This window comes from Equus asinus, chromosome 17 (genome assembly GCF_041296235.1).
Source record: "Equus asinus isolate D_3611 breed Donkey chromosome 17, EquAss-T2T_v2, whole genome shotgun sequence".
Classification (NCBI taxonomy): domain Eukaryota; kingdom Metazoa; phylum Chordata; class Mammalia; order Perissodactyla; family Equidae; genus Equus; species Equus asinus.
In genome coordinates this window covers 3,057,361-3,078,143 of record NC_091806.1, presented here as the reverse complement: position 1 = coordinate 3,078,143, position 20,783 = coordinate 3,057,361, and the positions used below count along the sequence as shown (strand labels likewise).

General features: G+C 44.9%; 1 protein-coding gene across 3 annotated transcripts; it reads left to right on the top strand.

The window, feature by feature from the left end:
* The first annotated feature begins 1,546 nt into the window (after window positions 1-1,546).
* COMMD9 (COMM domain containing 9) lies at window positions 1,547-19,701 on the top strand. Of its 3 annotated transcripts, XM_044749929.2 has the most exons (7): window positions 1,661-1,743; window positions 8,784-9,005; window positions 13,237-13,362; window positions 15,171-15,310; window positions 16,634-16,668; window positions 17,526-17,629; window positions 18,907-19,701. In XM_044749929.2, the coding sequence occupies exons 2-7, from the start codon at window positions 8,934-8,936 to the stop codon at window positions 19,045-19,047; spliced, it is 618 nt and encodes a 205-aa protein (XP_044605864.1). In that variant the 5' UTR covers window positions 1,661-1,743; window positions 8,784-8,933; the 3' UTR covers window positions 19,048-19,701. The 3 variants fall into 3 exon arrangements, with proteins under 3 accessions (XP_014706517.1, XP_044605864.1, XP_070343639.1); XM_014851031.3 differs by lacking the exon at window positions 8,784-9,005 and having other exon boundaries at window positions 1,547-1,743; XM_070487538.1 differs by lacking the exon at window positions 16,634-16,668.
* Window positions 19,702-20,783: the final 1,082 nt, after the last annotated feature.

The window sequence follows — 20,783 nt, the reverse complement described above, 5'->3', positions numbered from 1 at the left end:
CAAAGAGAGAGTACCCAGAAGCTGCAGTCTTTTATAACTAATCTTAGAAGTGACACACCATCACTTCTTCCATCTGAAACTGGACACACAGACCAATCCTGGTACAATGCAGGAGGGGACAACACAAGGGTGTGAACACCAGGGAGCAAGGGTCATGGGCGCCATCTTGGATGCTGGTGACCACACTGCCCATCTTTCTAGAGTAAGACAAGAAGCCACAGTCCTGCAAATAATAAGGCAATTTCCCCACAGAAAAGTCTCAGAAGGCAATTTTAGTCTAACCACTTTGGGGGGATTGCTGTTTATTTAAGAAACACTCAATTCACTCAGGGCACTGGGCTGGGCTATGGATACAGGCAAGAGTAAACCTAGAGCTTACAGCGAATTATGCCAGAAAACAAGAAGCAAGCCAGTGGGTCCTGGGGAAGAGAAGAGGGAGAGGCCAAGAAAGAGAGGTGGAATCAGGACTCCACGACCATATGGTTCTAAAATCTAGTCCAGGTATGGGCTCATCCTTAGACAACCTGGGTTTATTTTCCTGGGCTTGGACAACACCTCCTAAAAAGATGGAGAGAAGGAGGTGGAGGAGGAGCAAGAGGCAGAGGAACAAACGACCTTAGCAGCTTAGCAATTTCCGGAATTTCACAATTAGACATTCTTTCTTTAGCTTGAATTTATCAGACCCGTTTTGAGCCAAATTTTGCTAAGGAAGTGGAGGTGGAAAAAGAAAGAGCCAACCAGATACTAAGGGTGGATAAGGGAAAAGTCAGAGGCTGGGGTGTCCGGGTGCAGAAGAGGCAGCTGGTTCCTTAAAAACTAAGTTCCATGACTTTACAATTTCAGTCTGTTTAGAGATAGGAGCACTGGGCAAATCAGAGTCCTTCACTGCCACTCAAAACCCCTCCTCACATTCATTATAATTATCTTGTTGAATAAATGAATTTAATGACTTTCATGAACCACCCCCACCACAGGTGTAACAGGAACCTTAGTAGGTAATATCTTTCATTCTATTCCCTCCGTACCCCCTCTCCCCTCCCTACTCCCGCTCCCAAACCTCCGCACTTGCTCTTCAAAACAGATCTCCCCTACTACGACGACAAAGTCACTAAAAACCCTAAGTGATTCAGTTTCCGCATCTGGATAAGGCAAATAATACCAGCTCCTGCCTACCCCATAGACAGAAGGGAAACTATACACATGAAAGCAGTTTTATAGTCTTCGAGATGTGGGGAGGAGTAAATTCCAAGAATTCCAATAAGCACGGCCACATTTTAATTCCAAGCGGCCGGGTTCGCTGATCACTCCAGAACAGCTACGTTTCCAGGGCGCCTGCCAAGCTTGCAGGTGCACCTCCAAATCAGCCAGCCATCCGCCCCCCCCCCCCCCCCACAACGTGGGTCAAGGGAAAATCAGAGCTTCCCTTGACCTAGTAAATAGACAAGCCAATCAAATGTCCTCCCCTGAAAACCATCCCGCGCCCGTGGCCTCGCAGTCCCACGGGCCTCGCGTCCCGAGGTTGAGCCATCCAACCCTCTCGCTCCACTCAGTCCTCCGCTCGCTCCCCGTAGCGACACAACCCTGGCAGCGCCCGCCATCCTGAGAGACTACAGCTCCCGGCAATCCCCGCGGCAGACGCCGGAGCCACGTGACCGCGCGCCGCCGAGGCTGCAGTCACGTGACGCGAGGAAGATGGCCGCGCTGACGGCGGAGAACTTTGTAGCGCTCCAGAGCCTGCTGAAGGTAAATTGGAGAGGTGGGGACAGCGTGAGGCAGGCCTTTGTCCCTGGGGCTTTGGTCAGAGCAGGAATTGGAATTAAGAGGACCCACGTCTCCCCCACTGCCTGTGTGACCCCGGGCAAGTGGTTGGCCTTTCGGAGCCTTTTGAAGGCAGGAACAGAATACCGCCCTGCCGGACGGCGTGGTGGGGGGACGAAGAAGATCACTGGGCATGAAGGCGCTGTCCGAACATCCCTACTACTCCTCTCGGCCTGGCTGTGGCGAGAGCTGCATGGGGCGGGCGTTGCTAGGTCCGCGCCGCCCCCGCGCGCTCCGTGGTTGGGAAAGGCTCTCCTCTGCGTCCCTCCCGCCCCAAGTGAGCGCGCCTTCCGTGTTCTCTAGAGTCCCGGGATTTCCGTACTTGCTTTACCCTGTGCAAGGCTCAAAACCTCCTGGTAATCACTTAAAAGACTGCGAGGTTGAAACGGGCCTACTTCATCGGGCTTTGTAAGGATCAGATGAAATGATGGGTTGGCTCTGTTTGCTTAACTTCCGACTTCCCGTATAGAAGGGGCGGCTTTATCTTCCTCTGTGGAACTTGTCACAAGAATAGAAGATCCATGAGGGGCCTTGCCCTTTTTTTTTTTTTTCACCTGCAGATGAAGAGAATTGAGTTAATGACACTCAGCAGTTCATGGCACAACGTCATCATTGGTCCCTGCAATGGTCCCTGTTTTGTTTTAACCTCCAGCCTCCAGTGTTCACTCATTTTCTCCATCCCTAAAGGCCTCTGCTGTATGTTATTCACGGATGGATCCCCAACAAGTGTTTCCCCAACGCCTGGCAGACAGCATGTGCTCAGTAAATAGCTGCTACATGAGCTAGTGAATGAAGTAATAAAGCTGGGACTGGAAACCTAGGGCTCTCGCCCCCCAGCCCAGTGCCTGTTCACTCTGCTTGTGGCTGCTCTGTCCACCACCCCCAGGCCTATTCGTCGTATAGACTTTTTTATTTAATAAACTTTTAAAATTGTTATTAATGTGTAACATGCACAGAAAAGTGCACAGATCATAAATGCACACCTTAATGGTTTATTACATACCCGTGTAACCACCGCCACGGTCCGAAAATGAAACATTCCCACTAGCCCAGAGGTGCCTCTGTTGCTCCTTCCGCAGTCTCCTCCCCAATGGTAACCACTAGGCTTACTTCTGACACCATCAATTTAATATTGCCTGTGTTTGAACTTCACACAAATGGAATACAACATATGCTTATTTGTGTCTGGCTCTTTTCGCTTGCCATCATGTAGCAGTAGTTCATTCATTTTCATTCCTAATGTCCCTGTACTTCCTTTTTTTAAAAAAACACGTAAACTTTTTATTTTGAGTTAATTATACATTTACATGCCGTTGTAGAGAATAATACAGAGAGATCCCATTTACCTTTTACCCAATTCCCCCCAGTGGTAACATCTTGTGGAACTATAGTATAATATCACAAGCGGGGCATTGACCTTGATACAGTCAAGATACAGGACGTTTGCATCATCACAGGATGCTTCGTGTTGCCCTTTTATAACTACATCCACTTCCCCTCTGCCCCATCTCCTCCTTAACCTCTGGCATTCAGTAATCTGTTCTTCATTTCTATAATTTTGTCATTTCAAGAATGTTATAGAAATGGAATCATATATTATGTAACCTTTTGGGATTGGCTGTTTTTGCCCAGCCCAGTTCTCTGGAGATTCATTCCCTTTGTGAGTATCAATAGTTCCTTTTTTTTATTGTCATTCCATAGTATGACATCTAGATTGTTTCCAGTTTTTTGCTATTACAAATAAAGCTGCTGCAAACATTTGCATACAGGTTTTGTATGAATATAAGCCTTTATTTCTCTGAAGTAAATAACCAGAAGTACAGTTGTCAGATAATTTGTTAGTTGCATGTTTGGGTTATTTTTTTTAAACTGCCAAACTGTTTTCCAGAGTGGCTGTACCACCTTGCATTCCCACCAGCAGTGTCTGAGTGATCCAGTTCCTCCCCATCCTCGCATTTGTTGTCATCACTGTGTTTTATTTGAGCCTTTCTGATAGGTGTGTATTTATATCTCATTGTGGCTTTAGTTTGAATTTCCCTAGTAGTTAATGACATTGACCATCTTTTCATGTGCTTGTTTACCATCTGTGCATCTTCTTCAGGGAAATATCTCTTTATATCATTTGCTTATGTTCTAATTGTATTGTTTGCTTTTTTACTTTTGCGTTTTAAGAGTCTTTATATATTCTAAATACTAGTCCTTTGTTGGATATGTGGTTGGCAGATATTTTCTCCTAAGCTATAGCTGTATTTTCATCCTCTTTATAGAGGTATATTAATTTGCTGTGTCTGCTGTAACAAAGTACCACAAACTCAGGGCCTTAAACAACAGAAATTCATTGTCTCACAGTCCTGTGGAGGCCAGAAGTCTGAGATCAGGTATCAGCCACGTTGATTCCTTCCAAGGGCTGTGAGGGACCATTTGTTCTATGCCCCTCTCCTAGCTTCTCTTGGTTTCTGGCAATATTTGGTGTATTTTGGCTTGTAGATTTCTGCATTCATCCTCACATGGCGTTCTCCAGTTTGTGTCTCTGTGTCTAAATTTTCCCTTTTAATAAGGACACTGGTCATATTGGGTCAGGGTCCATCCTATGACCTCGTCTTAACTAGTTATATCTGCAACAACCCTGTGTCTAAATGAGGTCACATTTTAAGATGCTGAGGTTTAGGACTTCAATATGTGAATTTTAAGGAGACTCAATTCAACCCATAACAGAAACTTTTGCAGAGCAAAAGTTTTAATTTGGTGAGGTACAATTTATCAAAATTGTTTCCTTTTATGAATGTGCTTTTTTTGTTGTTGTTGAGGTCATAATAGTTTACGACATTGTGAAATTTTGGTTGTACACATTATTATTTGTCAGTCACCATATAAGTGCACCCCTTGACCCCTTGTGCCCACCCACAACCCCCTTCCCCCTGGTAACCACTAAACTGTTCTCTTTGTCTGTCTGTCTGTTTATCTTCCAGGTGGGAATGAAATCATATGGTGTTTGTCTTTCTCGGTCCGGCTTATTTCGCTTAGGATAGTACCCTCCAGGTCCATCCATGTTGTTGCAAATGGGAGGATTTTGTCTTTCTCTATGGCTGAGTAGTATCCCATTGTGTATTTATACCACATCTTCTTTATCCATTCATCAGTGGATGGGCACTTGGGTTGCTTCCACGTCTTGGCTTTTGTGAGTAATGCTGCAGTGAACATAGGGGTGTACAAGTCTCTTTGAATTGTTGATTTCAAGTTCTTTGGATAAATACCCAGTAGTGGGATAGCTGGATTGTATGCTATTTCTATTTTTAATTTTTTGAAAAACCTCCGTACTCTTTTCCCCAGTGGCTGCCCCAGTTTGCATTCCCACCAGCAGTATGTAAGGGTTCCCTTTTCTCCACATCCTCTCCAACGTTTGTTATTTTTTGTGTTGGTGATTATAGCCATTCTAATGGGTGTAAGGTGATATCTTAGTATAGTTTTGATTTGAATTTCCCTGATGATTAGTGATGCTGAACATCTTTTCATGTGCCTGTTGGCCATCTGTATATCTTCTTTGGAGAAATGTCTGTTCATATCCTCTGCCCATTTTTAGATCAGATTTTTTGTTTTTCTGTTGTTCAGTTGTGTGAGTTCTTTATATATTATGGAGATCAACCCCTTGTCAGATATATGATTTGCAAATATTTTATCCCATTTGATGGTTGTCTTTTTGTTTTGACCCTGGTTTCCTTTGCCTTGCAGAAGCTCTTTAGTCTAATGAAATCCCATTTGTTTATTTTTTCTTTCGTTTCCCTTGTCCAAGTAGACATGATATTTGAAAAGATCATTTTAAGACTGATGTCAAAGAGTGTACTGCCTATATTTTCTTCTACAAGTTTTATGGTTTCAGGTCTTACCTTCAAGTCTTTAATCCATTTTGAGTTAACTTTTATGTATGGTGAAAGATAATGGTCTACTTTCATTCTTTTGCATGTGGCTGTCCAGTTTTTCCAGCACCATTTATCGAAGAGACTTTCCTTTCTCCATTGTATGTTCTGTGCACCTTTGTTGAAGATCAGCTGTCTGTAGATGTGTGGTTTTATTTCTAGGCTTTCAGTTCTGTTCCATTGATCTGTGTGTCTGTTTTTGTACCCGTACCATGCTGTTTTGATCACTATAACTTTGTGGTATATTTTGAAGTCAGGGATTGTGATGCCTCCAGCTTTGTTCTTTTTCTCAGGATTGCTTTAGCTATTTGGGGTCTTTCGTTGCCCCATAGGAATTTTAGGATTCTTTGTGCTATTTCCATGAAGAATATCTTTGGGATTCTGATTGGGATTGCATTGAATCTGTAGATTGCTTTGGGTAGTGTGGTCACTTTAACTGTGTTTATTCTTCCGATGCATGTGCATGGAATATCTTTCCATTCCTTTGTGTCATCATCGATTTCTTTCAGTAATGTCTTACAGATTTCATTATATAGGTCTTTCACCTCCTTGGTTAAATTTATCTGTAAATATTTTATTCTCTTTGTTGCAATTGTAAATGGGATTGTATTCTTGAGTTCTCTTTCTGTTAGTTCATTATTAGAGTATAGAAATGCAACTGATTTTTGTAAGTTGATTTTGTACCCTGCAACTTTACTGTAGTTCTCAATTATTTCTAATAGTTTTCCGATGGATTCTTTAGAGTTTTCTATGTATAAAATCATGTCATCTGCAAACAGTGAGAGTTTCACTTCTTCATTTCCTATTTGGATTCCTTTTATTTCTTTTTCTTGCCTAGTTTCTCTGGCCAAAACCTCCAGTACTATGTTGAATAAGAGTGGTGAGAGTGGGCATCCTTGTCTTGTTCCTGTTCTCAGAGGGATGGCTTTCAGTTTTTCCCCGTTGAGTGTGATGTTGGCTGTGGGTTTGTCATATATGGCCTTTATTATATTGGGGTACTTTCCTGCTATCCCCATTTTATTAAAAATTTTTATGATAAATTGATGTTGGATCTTGTTAAATCCTTTCTCTGCATCTACTGAGATGATCATGTGGTTTTTATTCCTCATTTTGTTAATGTGGTGTATCACATTGATTGATTTGCGGATGTTGAACCATCCCTGTGTCCCTGGTATAAATCCCACTTGATCATGGTGTATGATCTTTTTGATGTATTGCTGTGTTTGGGTTGCAATATTTTGTTGAGGATTTTTGATGAACATGGGTTCATCAGCGATATTGGCCTGTAATTTTCCTTCTTTGTGTTGTCCTTGTCTGACTTTGGGATCAGGGTGATGTTGGCCCCTTAGAATGTGTTAGGAAGTGTTCCATCTTCCCAAATTTTTTGGAATAATTTGAGAAGGATAGGTAATAAATTTTTGAATGTTTGGTAGAATTCTCCAGAGAAGCCATCTGCTCCTGGACTTTTATTTTTTGGGAGGTTTTTGATTACTGTTTCAATCTCTTTACTTGTGATTGATCTATTCAGATTCTCTGTTTCTTCTTGATTCAGCTTTGGAAGGTTGTAAGAGTCTAAGAATTTATCCATTTCTTCTAGATTGTCCAATTTGTTGGCATATAGCTTTTCATAGTATGCTCTTAGAATCTTTTGTATTTCTCTGTTATCCGTTGTGATTTCGCCTCTTCTTTTATGAATGTGCTTTTGACGTCAAGTCTAACTCTTTGCCATGCCATAGATCCCCAGATTTTCTCCTGTTTTTTCTAAAAGTTTTATAGTTTTACATTTTGCGTTTACATTATGTTTTACATTTAAGCCCATGATCTAGCTTGAGTTAATTTAATATGAGATGCGTGAGGCAACTTGAGAGTTTTTTGTCTTTGTTTTGCCTATGAATGTCCAGTTGTTCCAGCACCATTTGTTGAAAGGCTGTCTTTCCTCTGCTGAGTTGCTTTTGCAACTTTGTCAAGAATCAGTTGGGCATATTTGTGTGGCTCTGTTTCAGGTTCTCTATTTGTCCCATTGATCTCTTTGTCTATCCCTCTGACAAGACCATACGGTCTTGATTACTGTCATAAGTCTTCAAATCATATCGTCATTCCTCCTGCTTCATTCTTTATCAAAGTTGTGTTAGCTATTCTAATTCCTTTGCCTTCCTATAGAAATTTTAGAATGATCTTGGCTATATCTAAAAAAACATGGTGTGATTTTGATAGAATTGCTTTAAACTTGTGTATTAATTAGAGGAGAGTTGACATCTTTGGTGTGTTGAATCTTCCCATCCATGATCATGATATGTCTCCCCGTTTAGTTAGATCTTTGATTTCTTTCATCTGTGTTGTATAATTTTCAGCCTACAGGCAATACCACATTTTATTGCACTTTGCTTTATTGAGTTTTGCTGGTGCTATGTTTTTTACATCAGCAAAAAGATTAGGACTTACTGAAGGCTCAGTAGTTGATGGTTAGCATTTTTTAGCAATAAAATATTTTTTAATTAAGGTGTGCACATTGTTGTTTTAGACATAATGCTGTTGCATACTTAATAGACTGCAGTATAGTATAAACATAACTTGTATATGCACTGGGACACAAAAAATTCATGTGGTCTGGAACCAAACCCACGGTGTCTCCAAGATATGCCTGTACAAATCCTGTACGTGTTGTGTCAGATTTATACCTAAGTATTTCTCTTTTTTTGAGCAACTGCAAATGATACATTGTATTTTTAATTCCAGTGTCCACTTGTTCATTAGTTGTGTATAGAAATACAACCGATTTTTGTATGCTTGTTTCTGCTAACTTCCTGAACTCACTTATTCTAATAGTTTTTTGGTACATTCCTTGGAACTTTCTTCGTAGACAATCATATTATCTGCAAATAGGGAGAATTTCATTTCTTCCTTTCTGATCTGTATACCTTTTATTTCTTCTTCTTTCCTTATTTCAGTGGCTAGGATTTTCAGCACTGTGTTGAATAAGAGTAGTGAGAGCAGACGTCCTTGTCTTGTTCCCACCTTGTCTTCCAGCATTAATTATAATGTTATCTCTAGGTTTTTTGTAGATGCTCTTTATCAAGTTGAGGAAGTTCCCCACTATTCCTGTTTTTATGAGAGTTTTCATCAAGAATGGATGTTGAATTTTGTCTGCTGCTTTTTATGCATTGATTGACATCACGTGATTTTCTTCTTGAGCCTATTAATATGGTGGATTACATAGATTTTTCAAATATTGAACCAATCTGGCATCCCTGGAATAAATCCCACAGAGTGATAGTGAGTAATCCTTTTTATATATTGCTGACTTCTGTTTGCTAATAGTTTGTTAAGGGTTTCTGCATCTGTGTTTATGAGGGATGTTGGTCTGTAGTTGCGGGGTGTTTCCTTTTGTACGGTCTTTGATTTTGGTGTCAGGGTAATCCTAGCTTTATGACATGAACTGGGAAGCGTTCCCTCCTCTTCTGTTTTCTAGAAGAGGTTGTGTAGAATTGGTTAATTCTTGCTTTAAATGTTTGTAAGAATTATCCGTGAAACCATCTGGGCCTGGAGATTTCTTTTTGGGGAGTTTTAAAATTATGAATTCAATTTCTTTAATAGTTTAGAGCTATTCAAATTATTAATTTTATATTGGGGGAGTTGTGGTAGTTTATGTTTTCTGAGGAATTGATCCCTTTCATTTAAGCTGTCAAATTTGTGGATATAGAGTTGTTTGTAGTTTTTCTCTTATTTTCCTTTTGAAATCTACAGGATGTGTAGCAATCTGTAGTGATATGCCCCATTTCACTCCTGATATTGGTATTTGTGTCTCGTCTCTTTTTAACTGTCAGTCTTGCTAAAGGTTTGTCAATTTTATTGATATTTTCAAAAAACAAACTCTTTGTTCCACTGATTTCTCTATTTTTCTGCCTTTAGTTTCATTGGTTTCTGCTCTTTGTTTTTTCCTTCCTTCTTGCTTTGGGTTTATTATTCTCTTTTTTCCCCTAGGTTCTTGTGATAGAAGCTTAAATTACTGATTTGGGACTTTTCTTCTTTTCTAATATATGCATTTAGTGCTATAAATTTCCCTCTCAACACTACCTTGGCTGTGTCCCCAGAATTTTGGTATGTTGTCTTTTCATTTTCATTCATTCAACGTAGGTTTTTAAGAGACGTCCTCTTTGATCTTTGGATTATTTAGAAGTATGTTGTTTGTTTCCAAGTGTTTGGACATTTTCTTGTCATCTTTCTGTTACTGATTTCTAGTTTGATTCTATCGTGGTCACTGAGAACACATTGAATGATTTCAGTAAGTTTAAATTTGTTAAGGTTTGTTTTATGGCCCAGAATATCACCTATCTTGGTATATGTTCAGTGAGCACTTGAAAATAATGTGTATTCTGCTGCTACTGGGTAGTGTTCCATAAATGTCAATTAGACTGATTGATGGTGTCATTGAATTCTTCTGTGTCCTTGTTGAATATCTGTCTAGTGGTCCTATTAATTGTTGAAAGACGGGTGTTGAAGTCTCCAACTATATTTGTGGATTTCTCTATTTCTGCTTTCATTTCTATCTGGTTTTGCTTTACAATTTTGCAGTTCTCTTGCTGGGTGTATACACATTTAGACTGTCTTCTTGATAGATAGAGCCTTTTATCATACCTGTCTCTGGTAATTTTCTTTGCTGTGACATCTCCTTTATCTGATATTAATGTAGCCCCTCTTGCTTTCCTTTAATTAATGTTTGTGTGATATGTCTTTTTCCTTTCTTTTACTTTTAACCTGTCTCTATCACTATATTTGAAGGGAAATTCTTGTAGACAGCATTTAATTGAGTCGTATTTTTTAATCCACTCTGCCAGTTTCTGTCTTTTAATTGGTATATTTAGACCATTTACAGCTTTTGTAATTATTGATGTTAGGGCTTAAGTCTGTCATTTTATTTTTTATTTTCTGTCTGTTATTTTTTTGTTTCTTTTTACTCTCCTCTGCCTTCCTGTGGGTTATTTGGACATTTTTTTAGAATTCTATTTTGATTTATCTGTAGTGTTTTAAAGTGCATTTCTTTTTATGGCCTTTTTAGTGGTTGCTCTAGGTATTACATTACATATACATAACTTACCACAGTCTATCAGTGTCGTCATTTTACCTGTTAGGGTGAAATATAGAAACCTTACTTCTGTGTATATCCCTTCCTTCATTTACAATATAATTGTCTTAAATATTTCCTCTGCATACATTAGAGCCACATCACAGACTGGTATAATTTTTGCTTCAACTTTCAAACAGAATTTAGAAACTCAAGAGGAGACGGAAAGCCTACTGTATTTACCTGTATTTTTTGCTTATCGTGTTCTGTCTTTCTTCCTGATGTTCCAAGGTTTCTCTTATTGTTTCCCTTCGGTTAAGAGAACTTCTTTCAACCAATCTTTTAGGGTAAAATTTGTGACAAATTTTCTTAGTTTTGCTTCATCTGAGAATGTCTTGATTTCCTCTTTATTCTTGAAGGGTGTGGATAAGGAATGGCTGTAAGATTCCAGGTTCAAGTTCTTTATTTCAGCATCTGAAAAATGTGCCGCTTCCTTCTTTCCTCCGTGGTTCCTGATGTGAAATCTGCTATCATTCTAATTGTTTTTTCCTTGTGGATAGGATATTACTTGTCTCTCACTGCTTTCAAGATTTTTCTTTGCCTTTAGTTTTTGGAATTTTAATTATGATGTGTTTTGGCGTGAATGTCTTTGGATTTATCCTGTTTAGGATTTACTTAGTTTCTTGAATGTATGCAAACGTCTCAAGCTAAATTGGAAAGTTTTCAGCCATTATGTCTGAGTATTTTTCAGTCTTGCCATCTCTTATCCTCTCCTTCTAGGACTCCAATTACGTGAACGTTAGATGTCATTGCTGGATGTTACGTTATATGTGACAGTCCCACAGATCCCTGAGGCTCTGCTCTTTGTTTTCAGTCCGTCTTCTCTGTTGTTCAGATTGGGTCATTTCTATTCTTCTGTCTTCCAGTTCACTGATTCTTTCCTCCGTCACTTCCATTCTGGTGCTGAGCCCATCTGCTGAACTTTTTAGTTTGGTTATTGTATTTTTCAGTTCTAAAATTTCCATTTTGTTCTTCTTTGTATCTTCTGTTTCTTTGCTGAGACTTTCTATTTTTTTTATTTGTTTCAAGCATGTTTATAATTACTTGTTGAATTGTTTTATCATGGCTGCTTTAAAATCCCTTTCAGATAATTTTAACATCTCTCCTCTTGATGTTAACATCTGTTGATTGTCTTTTTTCATTCAGTTTGAGATCTTTCTGGCTCTTGGTATGATGAGTGACTTTTTTTTTGTTTTTAAAGATTGGCACCTGAGCTGACAACTGTTGCCAATCTTCTTTTTTGTTTTTCTCTTTCTGCTTTTTCTCCCCAAATCCCCCCAGTGCATAGTTGTATATTTTAGTTGTGGGTCCTTCTAGTTGTGGCATGTGGGACACCGCCTCAGCATGGCCTGACGAGTGGTGCCATGTCCGTGCCCAGGATCTGAACCCGCGAAACCCTGGGCTGCTGAAGCGGAGCGCGTGAACTTAACCACTCGGCCACAGGGCCAGCCCCTGATGAGTGATTTTTAGTTGAAACCTGGACATTTCCATATTATGTTCTCAGACTCTGGATATTACCTAAATCTTCTGTTTTAGCTGGCTTCCTCTGATACTGCTCAGGTAGGGAAGGGGGCTTGCTGCCTCATTACTGCCAGTTGGAAGTAAAAGTCCTGGTTCCCCACTTGGCTCCTGTTGACACCTAAAATTTGGGGTTCCTTGTCACCACTGGGCAGGGGTGAAAGTGCTGGCTCCATCTAGTCTGCACTAGTGCCATGAGGTGGTGGGGCTTGCTACTGCTTGGTGGAGATGAAGCTCCAGCTCCCTGCGTGGCCTTCTCTGACACAGCTCCAGCAGGAGTGTTGGGACACCTTGTTACAGCGTCACAAGGGTAGAAGTCTAGGCTCTCCACTCAGCTTTTGCTGATGTGAAGTGACAGTGGGAAACACAGTTCTTTCTGTGGTGTTTTCCTGGAGTCGAGCTGTTATTGTCTAAAAGTTTTCTGTCTTGCTAAGCTGTGCCTTTCTTGGTCCTCTGGTTGGAGAGAGTGGTGTGTGTTGGAGCTTTTTTTATTGCCCCCGTTGGCATTCTGGGTTGCCTTCTTCTTCAGCTCCAAGTCTGGGATAGATGCACAAAAAGAAAACCCAGGGAACTCTCCACCATCTCATTCCTTGGTTGTGAGGTCCAGGGCAGGTCCGTCTTCTCCTCTCTGCTTTCAGACTCCTGTTATGTTTGTTTTCTGTCTAGTGCCCAGGAATTTCAGTTGTGCTTAACAGGAAGAATAAGGAAAAGTACATCCACTCCATTAGACATAGAGTGTCCTCTGCACTTTTAATCTTGAATCTCAAAGGTGTCACACTGTTCCTGAGACAATGTTATGTTCTAACACATGTATTTCCAGAGTCTGAGTTTGTTCCTTGTTTTCCTCTGTAAATTAAATCATAGGCCTCTTCGAAAGATGTTGTCAGACAGCTGTGCCAAGAGAGCTTTTCCATTTCAGCCCTTGGCTCGAAAAAACTCTTGGATATTACGTGTTCCAGCTTGTCTGTGACCCAGGAGGAGGCCGAGCAGGTAAGTGTGGTCAGAAATGACCTTTGGCCCCTGGACTCTCAACTCATCAGTCTCTTTCCTGACTTCCCAGGCATTGCCCCATCCGAGGAAATGTGTCCCCTGCAATGTGAGTTGACATTATAGCAAACTTAAAATAGATTTTTTTAATGTTAATGAACTTAAAAGCTATTGTCTTTGAACTGTCACTTCCTTTTGATAAAAGAGGCATGGATGGCAGAAGCTATCCCAGAATCAGAGCTCCTGACCATTTCCTTTTCAGGATTGTTACCTTCAGTGTGGACAAAAGCCAACCTTTTGGTGATTTTCTTTCCCAACTTGCAACTTGCCGATGCTGATAACTGTCAGCTGGATGCTAAGGCAGACTTTCCAGGGGCCCATGGGCAGGAGCTCTGAGCCCTGAGCACAATGAGGGAGCACGTGCTGCTGGACCTCAGCTGACCTCAGCTGGCGGCCAAGAGGAAAAGCACGGTGACTCAGGCTGTCTCTCACAGCCTCATCTCTCCTCTCCCCTCTGAGACAGGAGTCCATCCACGTGGGCCTGTGTTGTTGTTACTACTTTTTTAATCCGAACTTTTTCATTGAAGTCATCTGTGGAAGAGTCAAAGGCAGGAGCAAGACTGTGGAAGTGATTTGGGGACTTAGTTTGGGTCCCTCAAAAGTAGACCCTGAAGCAAAGACTTGCATGCAGGTAGTTTTTTGGGAGATGATTCTAGAAAGCCCAAAGGAGGGAGAGCAGACAATCAAGCAGGGAGACAGACAAGCTAACAAAAGGGTCTGTTAATGAGTGGCTGCTGCTGCGGGCAGCGGGGGCTCAGCCTCGGGATCCTGTAAGAAACCATGAGGAGCACACCCGAGAATTGTCCCCTGGAGGGTGGGGAGGCTGGGGCATCTGTCCACTAACCCGCACCCCTCGTGGATACGGGGTGAGCATCCCCTCACCTCTGGGTTGTACTGTCTGCAGCCAAGCAGCCTCCGTGGCATCAGAGAAAGCCCCAAAGCAGAGGCGGTTACTCCAGGGTCTTCTTAGCTCTGCTAAGCATCATTGTCACAGGAGCCCACAGGCCACATTTGGCTACAGCTTCCCTTAGAAGGACCTAGGGTGGAACACAGCCTTCTAGCACGGCAGGGCCAGGCACTCCTCTTCCACACGGGGTCCACACAGCCAGCCTGGGGCTGTTTGTTCTCTTTGCCCTCCCAGGTGACAGCCTAGGGCAGGGACATGACGCTCCTACCACCGTGGATTCAAAGCCGAAACCCATGGGAGCCAGTTGTTACCTCTGGTAACAGCTCAGTAAGTGCAGCTCCAGGTTCTGGGGAGGAGCGAGCAGCCGCACTCAGGGAAGCCCACGAAAGCTGTGGGCCCCGCGGGGCTCTGTGCGGTCTCCCAGTCCGAGGCTGGGGACCCCGGCAGTGCTGCCTTGTGACACAGCTGACTCTCCACTTCTCTCAGGCTACCAGGGGAACAGGCTAGCAAGTTAACTGAAGGTCAGAGTCTCTGCACAAGGAAAGGGGATTTGTTAACCCTTGGCCCCTAGGAAGAGAGCTTCTGGCAGGGTGACAGCTTCCTGTGTCGGGGGGGCGGCACCTGTTTCCTACAGCGGCAGGTGGACTCGGAGCAGCTGAGGCCTGTGGCTGAGGCCCGTGGGCGTCGGCGTCTGCGATGCAGGCCTCAGCACTCATGGGCCTCTGTTGAAGGACGGTGGCAGTGTGTGGCAGGCCCTCTTCCCAGCAGCGGGGGGTAGAGCCCTGCCCCCGCCCGCCCTGCCCCTCCCCAGCACTCAGGGCTCCGCTCTGGCTCTGTCCTGCAGCTGCTCCAGGCTCTGCACCGCCTCACCAGGCTGGCGGCCTTCCGCGACCTGTCCTCGGCCGAGGCGATTCTGGCTCTCTTTCCTGAGAATTTCCACCAAAACCTCAAAAACCTGCTGACGAAAATCATCCTGGAACACGTGTGAGTGCTCATTTCTTGAGTTCCTTGCGATGCTTATGTTTTTTTTTCCTGTTCTAGAAATAATATGTTCATTATTGAAAAGTTGGAAAACACAGGTAAGCGAAAATAAGCAAACCCTCGTCCTGCCACGCGGAGGGCTAGTGGTGTTCATTCCTGCGTGGAAAGCCTCCAAGACTCCTTTATTCTATTTACACATAGAGGGAGGTCTGTGTCTTCTTGAAAATTGTTTTTAACACAATAGGGTCATGCCATTTTATAACTTGCTTGTTTTCAATTAAAAGTATTAATGTTAATGATTTTTTAGGTCAATGAGTATTTATCTTCAATATCATATTTAATGGCTAAATATATTCCATTTTATGGAGAAATCATGTCGAATTCAGACATTCCTTGGGCTACTGGCAGGTTCCCCTCGGTGCGCAGTGTACCGTGGGAACTCTGCTCGTCAGCGTCGTCACTGCCTGACTGGTCGAAGCCAGGCGCGTGCGGAGGCTTTGGCTTCACCTGCACAGGTCGGCCACTGGAAAGATGCAGCAGCTGTTCCCCAGCAGGACGGGCGTGTGCCGCTCTCCCCACGCCTTCACCAGCACTGAGGGAACTCTTTTACATTGTTTCCCAGCTTCCCAAATGGCAAATGATACCTCATTTCAATTTGTGTCTTTGATACTCGCCACGTCGAATATCTTATTCATATGTGTACCGGTCATGTTGATTTCTTTTGTGAATTATCTGTGTATTCTCTGACTGGGCAAGTCCTTTTAGACACGTACAGTTTAAGCAGAACTGATGAACTGCTGGTCAGCAGCAGGCTCGAAAGACCTCTCTGATGGTCATGACCGATAATGCCAGTTACCAAGGGTCTTGTTTGTTTAGAAACTTTCTCCTCCGTGACCACGTTTTACCCTGCCTCTGCTTGGCCTTGCACTGTGATGCTGTTTGCTGTGGCATTAGATCCGGTTGGGTGTCTTTTGTGTAAGATGCAATACTTTGTCTGGTAGATGCTCAGCAAAAAGAGAACAGGTTGACCTTTTCTGTTTTGTCTCTGAGGACGATAGCAAGATAAGATTACAGTGCGTGAAGCTTTCCTTTTTTGCCCAAAGCCGTGAAAACTGACCAACGGCATTTACAGCCGTCGCATCACTGAGCTTTGTACAGTAAACAAACGAACAGCGGCTTGTTGGAGGGGGCGTTGCTGTGGTCCTTTCCTGCCAGGACGTGATTACATGTTTGAAGATCACAGAGGGCAGAGGCCTCCCTCCTTATCAGGAGACCCCCTTCTCATCTCTTTCCATTCTTTTTTCCTCGTCTTTCCCTCCGATGCAGATCTAGTTGGAGAAGTGAAGCCCAAGCAAATCAGAGTGAGTACCCGGAGCCCCGCCTCTTCCTCCCTGCCCCTCCCAGCCCAGCTCTCAATCTGCCGGGGCCCGAATTTTGAAGCAAAACTCAAAGTGAGTGATTCTAATCTCAGACCAAGCAGTGTCATTGTGTTTGTCTTTTTAATTCTATTTTTTAATTTTTTTCTCATTGTAAACTTAATATAATATAAACTTATTGTTTAAAAAAACAACAGAAATGTCCAAAGCAGAAAGTGAAGTAGTTAAAATAAGTATATTTCAATGAGGAAAAAAATTAACCATAATTGAAATTAATTTGAAAGGTTGAGTAAAAGTGGGTGTTTAATAAATGGTCACTAACCCTGTCAGTGACAGTGCTGAAGCCAGCCACAATGCTGGTGAACTCTCCCTGCATCAGTTGCTTTAGTCCTCCCAGCAACCCCGTGAGCGAGGCCAGGGTGACCCCTTTTACAGATGAGAAACAGGCTTGGAGGTGAGACGAGCGGTGGAACCCGGATTCAAGCCTGCATGTCTCTCAAACCAAAGCTTTCCACTGTCATCGCTGCTGCACATTCCCTAAGACTCGGGCCACGACCTCCTCTTCTCCTCTTTATGTCATTTCTCATCCCCACCTGACATCTGGAGGGCTGGGTGTTCAGGCAGAAGCCATCGCTCAGTGCTAGTGCAGGCGGCACCCCGCGGTGCTGAGTGAGGTCTCTGACGCGCTGTGGGGTCCTGGGTGCCATCTGGCCGTCTCCCTCAGAGACTGGCTGGGTGGATCAGATGCATTACGCACGTACAGCCCCGAGGGCTGCCTGTCAGAGAGCAGAGGCTCAGACACGCGGGGGCGCAAGCTCTGAGCGCCACTATCCCCTCCACAGTCTCTCTGCCACACCTGGTCGACCTGGACTGGAGAGTGGATATCAAAACCGCCTCAGACAGCATCAGCCGCATGGCCGTGCCCACCTGCCTGCTCCAGATGAAGGTACGTCCTCGTCACGCTCCTTAGAAGGAAAGAAGCGGGGGCTAGCCCAGTGGCGTAGTGGTTAAGTTCACGCGCTCCCCTTCAGCAGCCCAGACTTCACAGGTTCAGATGCCAGGCATGGACCCAGCACTGCTCGTCAAGCCACACTGTGGCAGCATCGCACATAAAATAGAGGAAGATGGGCACAGATGCTAGCTCAGCGACAATCTTCCTCAAGCAAAAAGAGGAAGATTGGCAACAGATGTTAGCTCAGGGCCAATCTTCCTCACACACAAAAAAAGATGGGACAGCAGTGACTCGGCACCCCTGCAGGCCATCAAGAGTCCCAGTCTCCAAAGTTCAGGGATCTCTACGAGAAGCATTTAGCACCCCTAAATGCAGTGCTGACAAAGTGTGTGTGTACTGCTGTATTAACGTAGATAGGGTACAGCATGGGCTGAAATAAATTTTAAATGATAAACACAAAGCATAAACTGTAAAATAATTTGTGATACCTGAAAGTTACCTTCCACACTTAGAGGGAAGTTTGGCTTCAACAGTAGGGCGTGCGTTCAGGTGTCAGGCTGCCCTCCTGAGCGTGTCTGCCTCGGCCAGCTTCTCGCCCAGTGGGGCCAGGCTCTCGCCGTCTGTAGGTGCTGACGAGCAGCTCCTCTCAGCAGCTGGGGAAGCGTCAGTTCTTCATTCTCTTGTGCCCATGCTTGTGCCTCCTTGCTGTTGTCTTCACTTTACAGTTCTTCTCAGGAACCTTTTTAAGCCACATCTCCATTTTTAAGGCTTGTTTAGTTAAAACCAGATCATGTAAATGCTGTGTTTGCTTTACCAGACACCCAGAAATGCAGCACCTGTAGGAAAATGAAAGTGTAAGGGCGCCTCTAACAAGCAAGTTTTCAATTTTAGTAAAGCTTACTTTTTTTTAAAGATACAAATAAATATAACTAGAAGTTGTAATATTTTTCCTGCCTCCCAGTAGATTCTTATGTACCCCTCGAGCCCGCTGTGTACAGTGCCAGTGTGGACCCCTGTGCTGTCTTCTCACTGACCGCTGAGAGCGAGGGGCCTGGGGCCAAGTGAGCCTGGGCATCCCTGGTCCCCGCCCTGAGCACCCAATGAGCCAGAAACGGCCAAGCCCATGAGATACATCCCTTGCTCGCCCCGTTTGCTGGAAGTCCAGGGCTGGGCCGCTTGGCAGCTCTGGGCAGGGAGCCCCTCCATAGAGGGTCCCCAGCACGGGGCGAGCACAAGAGGCAGCTTTGACTGGGGGCCCTTTTTCTTTTCAGATCCAGGAAGATCCCAGTGTGTGTGGAGACGGGCCCTCTGTCTCAGCGGTCACCATGGAGCTGAGTAAGGAAACGCTGGACACCATGTTAGATGGGCTGGGCCGCATCCGAGACCAGCTCTCTGCCGTGGCCAACAAATGACAGCCAGCTGCTGGCCCAGCCCAGGCCCCTGCTCGGCCTCGAGGAAGCACTCAGGGCCGCGGCTGCCCTGGGAGCAGGCAGGGCAGTGGGGACAGAGGCAGGCTGCCATCAGGAAGGCAGAGCTGGATCAGAAGGGAGCAGCCGTGCCCATGCCATTCTCCCACTGCTTCTCTTTCTCTTTCTGAGGCTGCTGAGCAGAAGCCTCCGTCTCTGACCGGCTCCTGTGTGCGACTCTGCCCGCGGGGCAGCCGAGGGGACATTTGCTTCTTCAGCCGCCTCTGTGTGGCTGATGGAAAGTTCAGGCCCGAACTGTGGAGCTGGTCTAATAAGTTCCCTTCCAGCGGTGGCTCTGATGGGGCCATTTCCACGCCTGGGACACAGCCGGGAGTCAGGTGGGTGACGCCAGCAGTTCCCGCCTCTCTGCCAGAGGAGCCAGGCAGACCCCACAGAGCAGGGCCACTGTAGTGTGGCCCCCTGCTGAAGTCTGGTGCCTTCCCGAGCTCCCTGGGCCCGCTGCACCGCCTTCCAGCGTTGGGGTCTGACGTGGGTGCTGAGGCCCCTCGTGCAGCCAGCGGCCCCTTCCGTGATTGACGGCAGCCGCTCCGGGGTGAGGAAGTGGGAGGGATTGGAAATAAATAGCAGTTCCACAAGGTCGTGATTCTGCTCAGGGCTCTGGTAGCTTCTGTCCTCAGCCTGAGGTGCTGCCGCTTGTTCGTAAAGGTGACCCCAGCTCCCTAACTCGCAGCTAAGCCTGTGAGCAAGGTGTGACCTGACACCGGGCATCGACTCTCACTGCTTTCCAAGTGTCTGTCACCTAGAGTGAAAGAAAGCAAGGTGGACAGTCGGGGTGTGCCTGTTACAAGAGCTGTGATGGAAGCACGCCTCAGGGTTTAACCCGACGAGGTCATCTCTGTCACGTGCCTGGCGCGTTGTCGGGACTCAGTGTGTCGGGGTCTCCCCGTCCAGGTCGCTCTGTTTGGGCCGCTTCCCGGGTGGTGTGTGCGGAGGGCTGGGGGCGGGCGCCCCTGCTCCATGGGAAGGCGCTTGGCCTCTCGGCCTTGGTTCCCCCCAGTTTTTTTAATTAAATGGGGATGGTAACAGTACCTGCTCTGTGGGGCTTTTGTGAAGATGAAAGGACATAGCGTCCCTAAGAGCACTTAGCGCTGTGAGGGCACACAGGAAGGGCCTGGTGACGTTAGCTCCGAGCACCAATGGCGGCGACGCAGAGAGCTCTGTGCATCTACTGCTCGTCCACCATCAGAGGGTTGGTGCGACAGTGACTGTTATCCTCCCTTTGTCCTTGAAGAAATCAGCTCTTTGAGGTCAAGTCACCTGCTGGGAAGTGGCCTCATTAGGACTTTGGCCCAGATTTCTAGCTTTCTCTCTAACACATAGGACTCTGCAAGGGACACGGAGCCTGTGACTTTAGCTCCATTTGGAAAACCCTGGAACCGAAGTAGAGATGAGAAAATTTACTCCTGAGACACTAGGAAAGTGCTCCTCTCTGTCTGCTCTCGCAGAAGCTGAGCTGCCTTCTGCAAGATGGCGGTTCTGAATCCTTCGGGGCTGTAGGCACTGGGAATCTGCTGGAAGCTGTGCATCCTTCCTGTGGGAAGTGAGCGTTCCGCTTTTTACCTTCAGTGACAAGTTCGTGGACCCTGGAAGCCAGCCCGCTTCTTCCAGGTCGAGAGCCCCTGCTCCCCGCCTCAGGTTGTGTTCAGCCTTGTCGTGAGTTC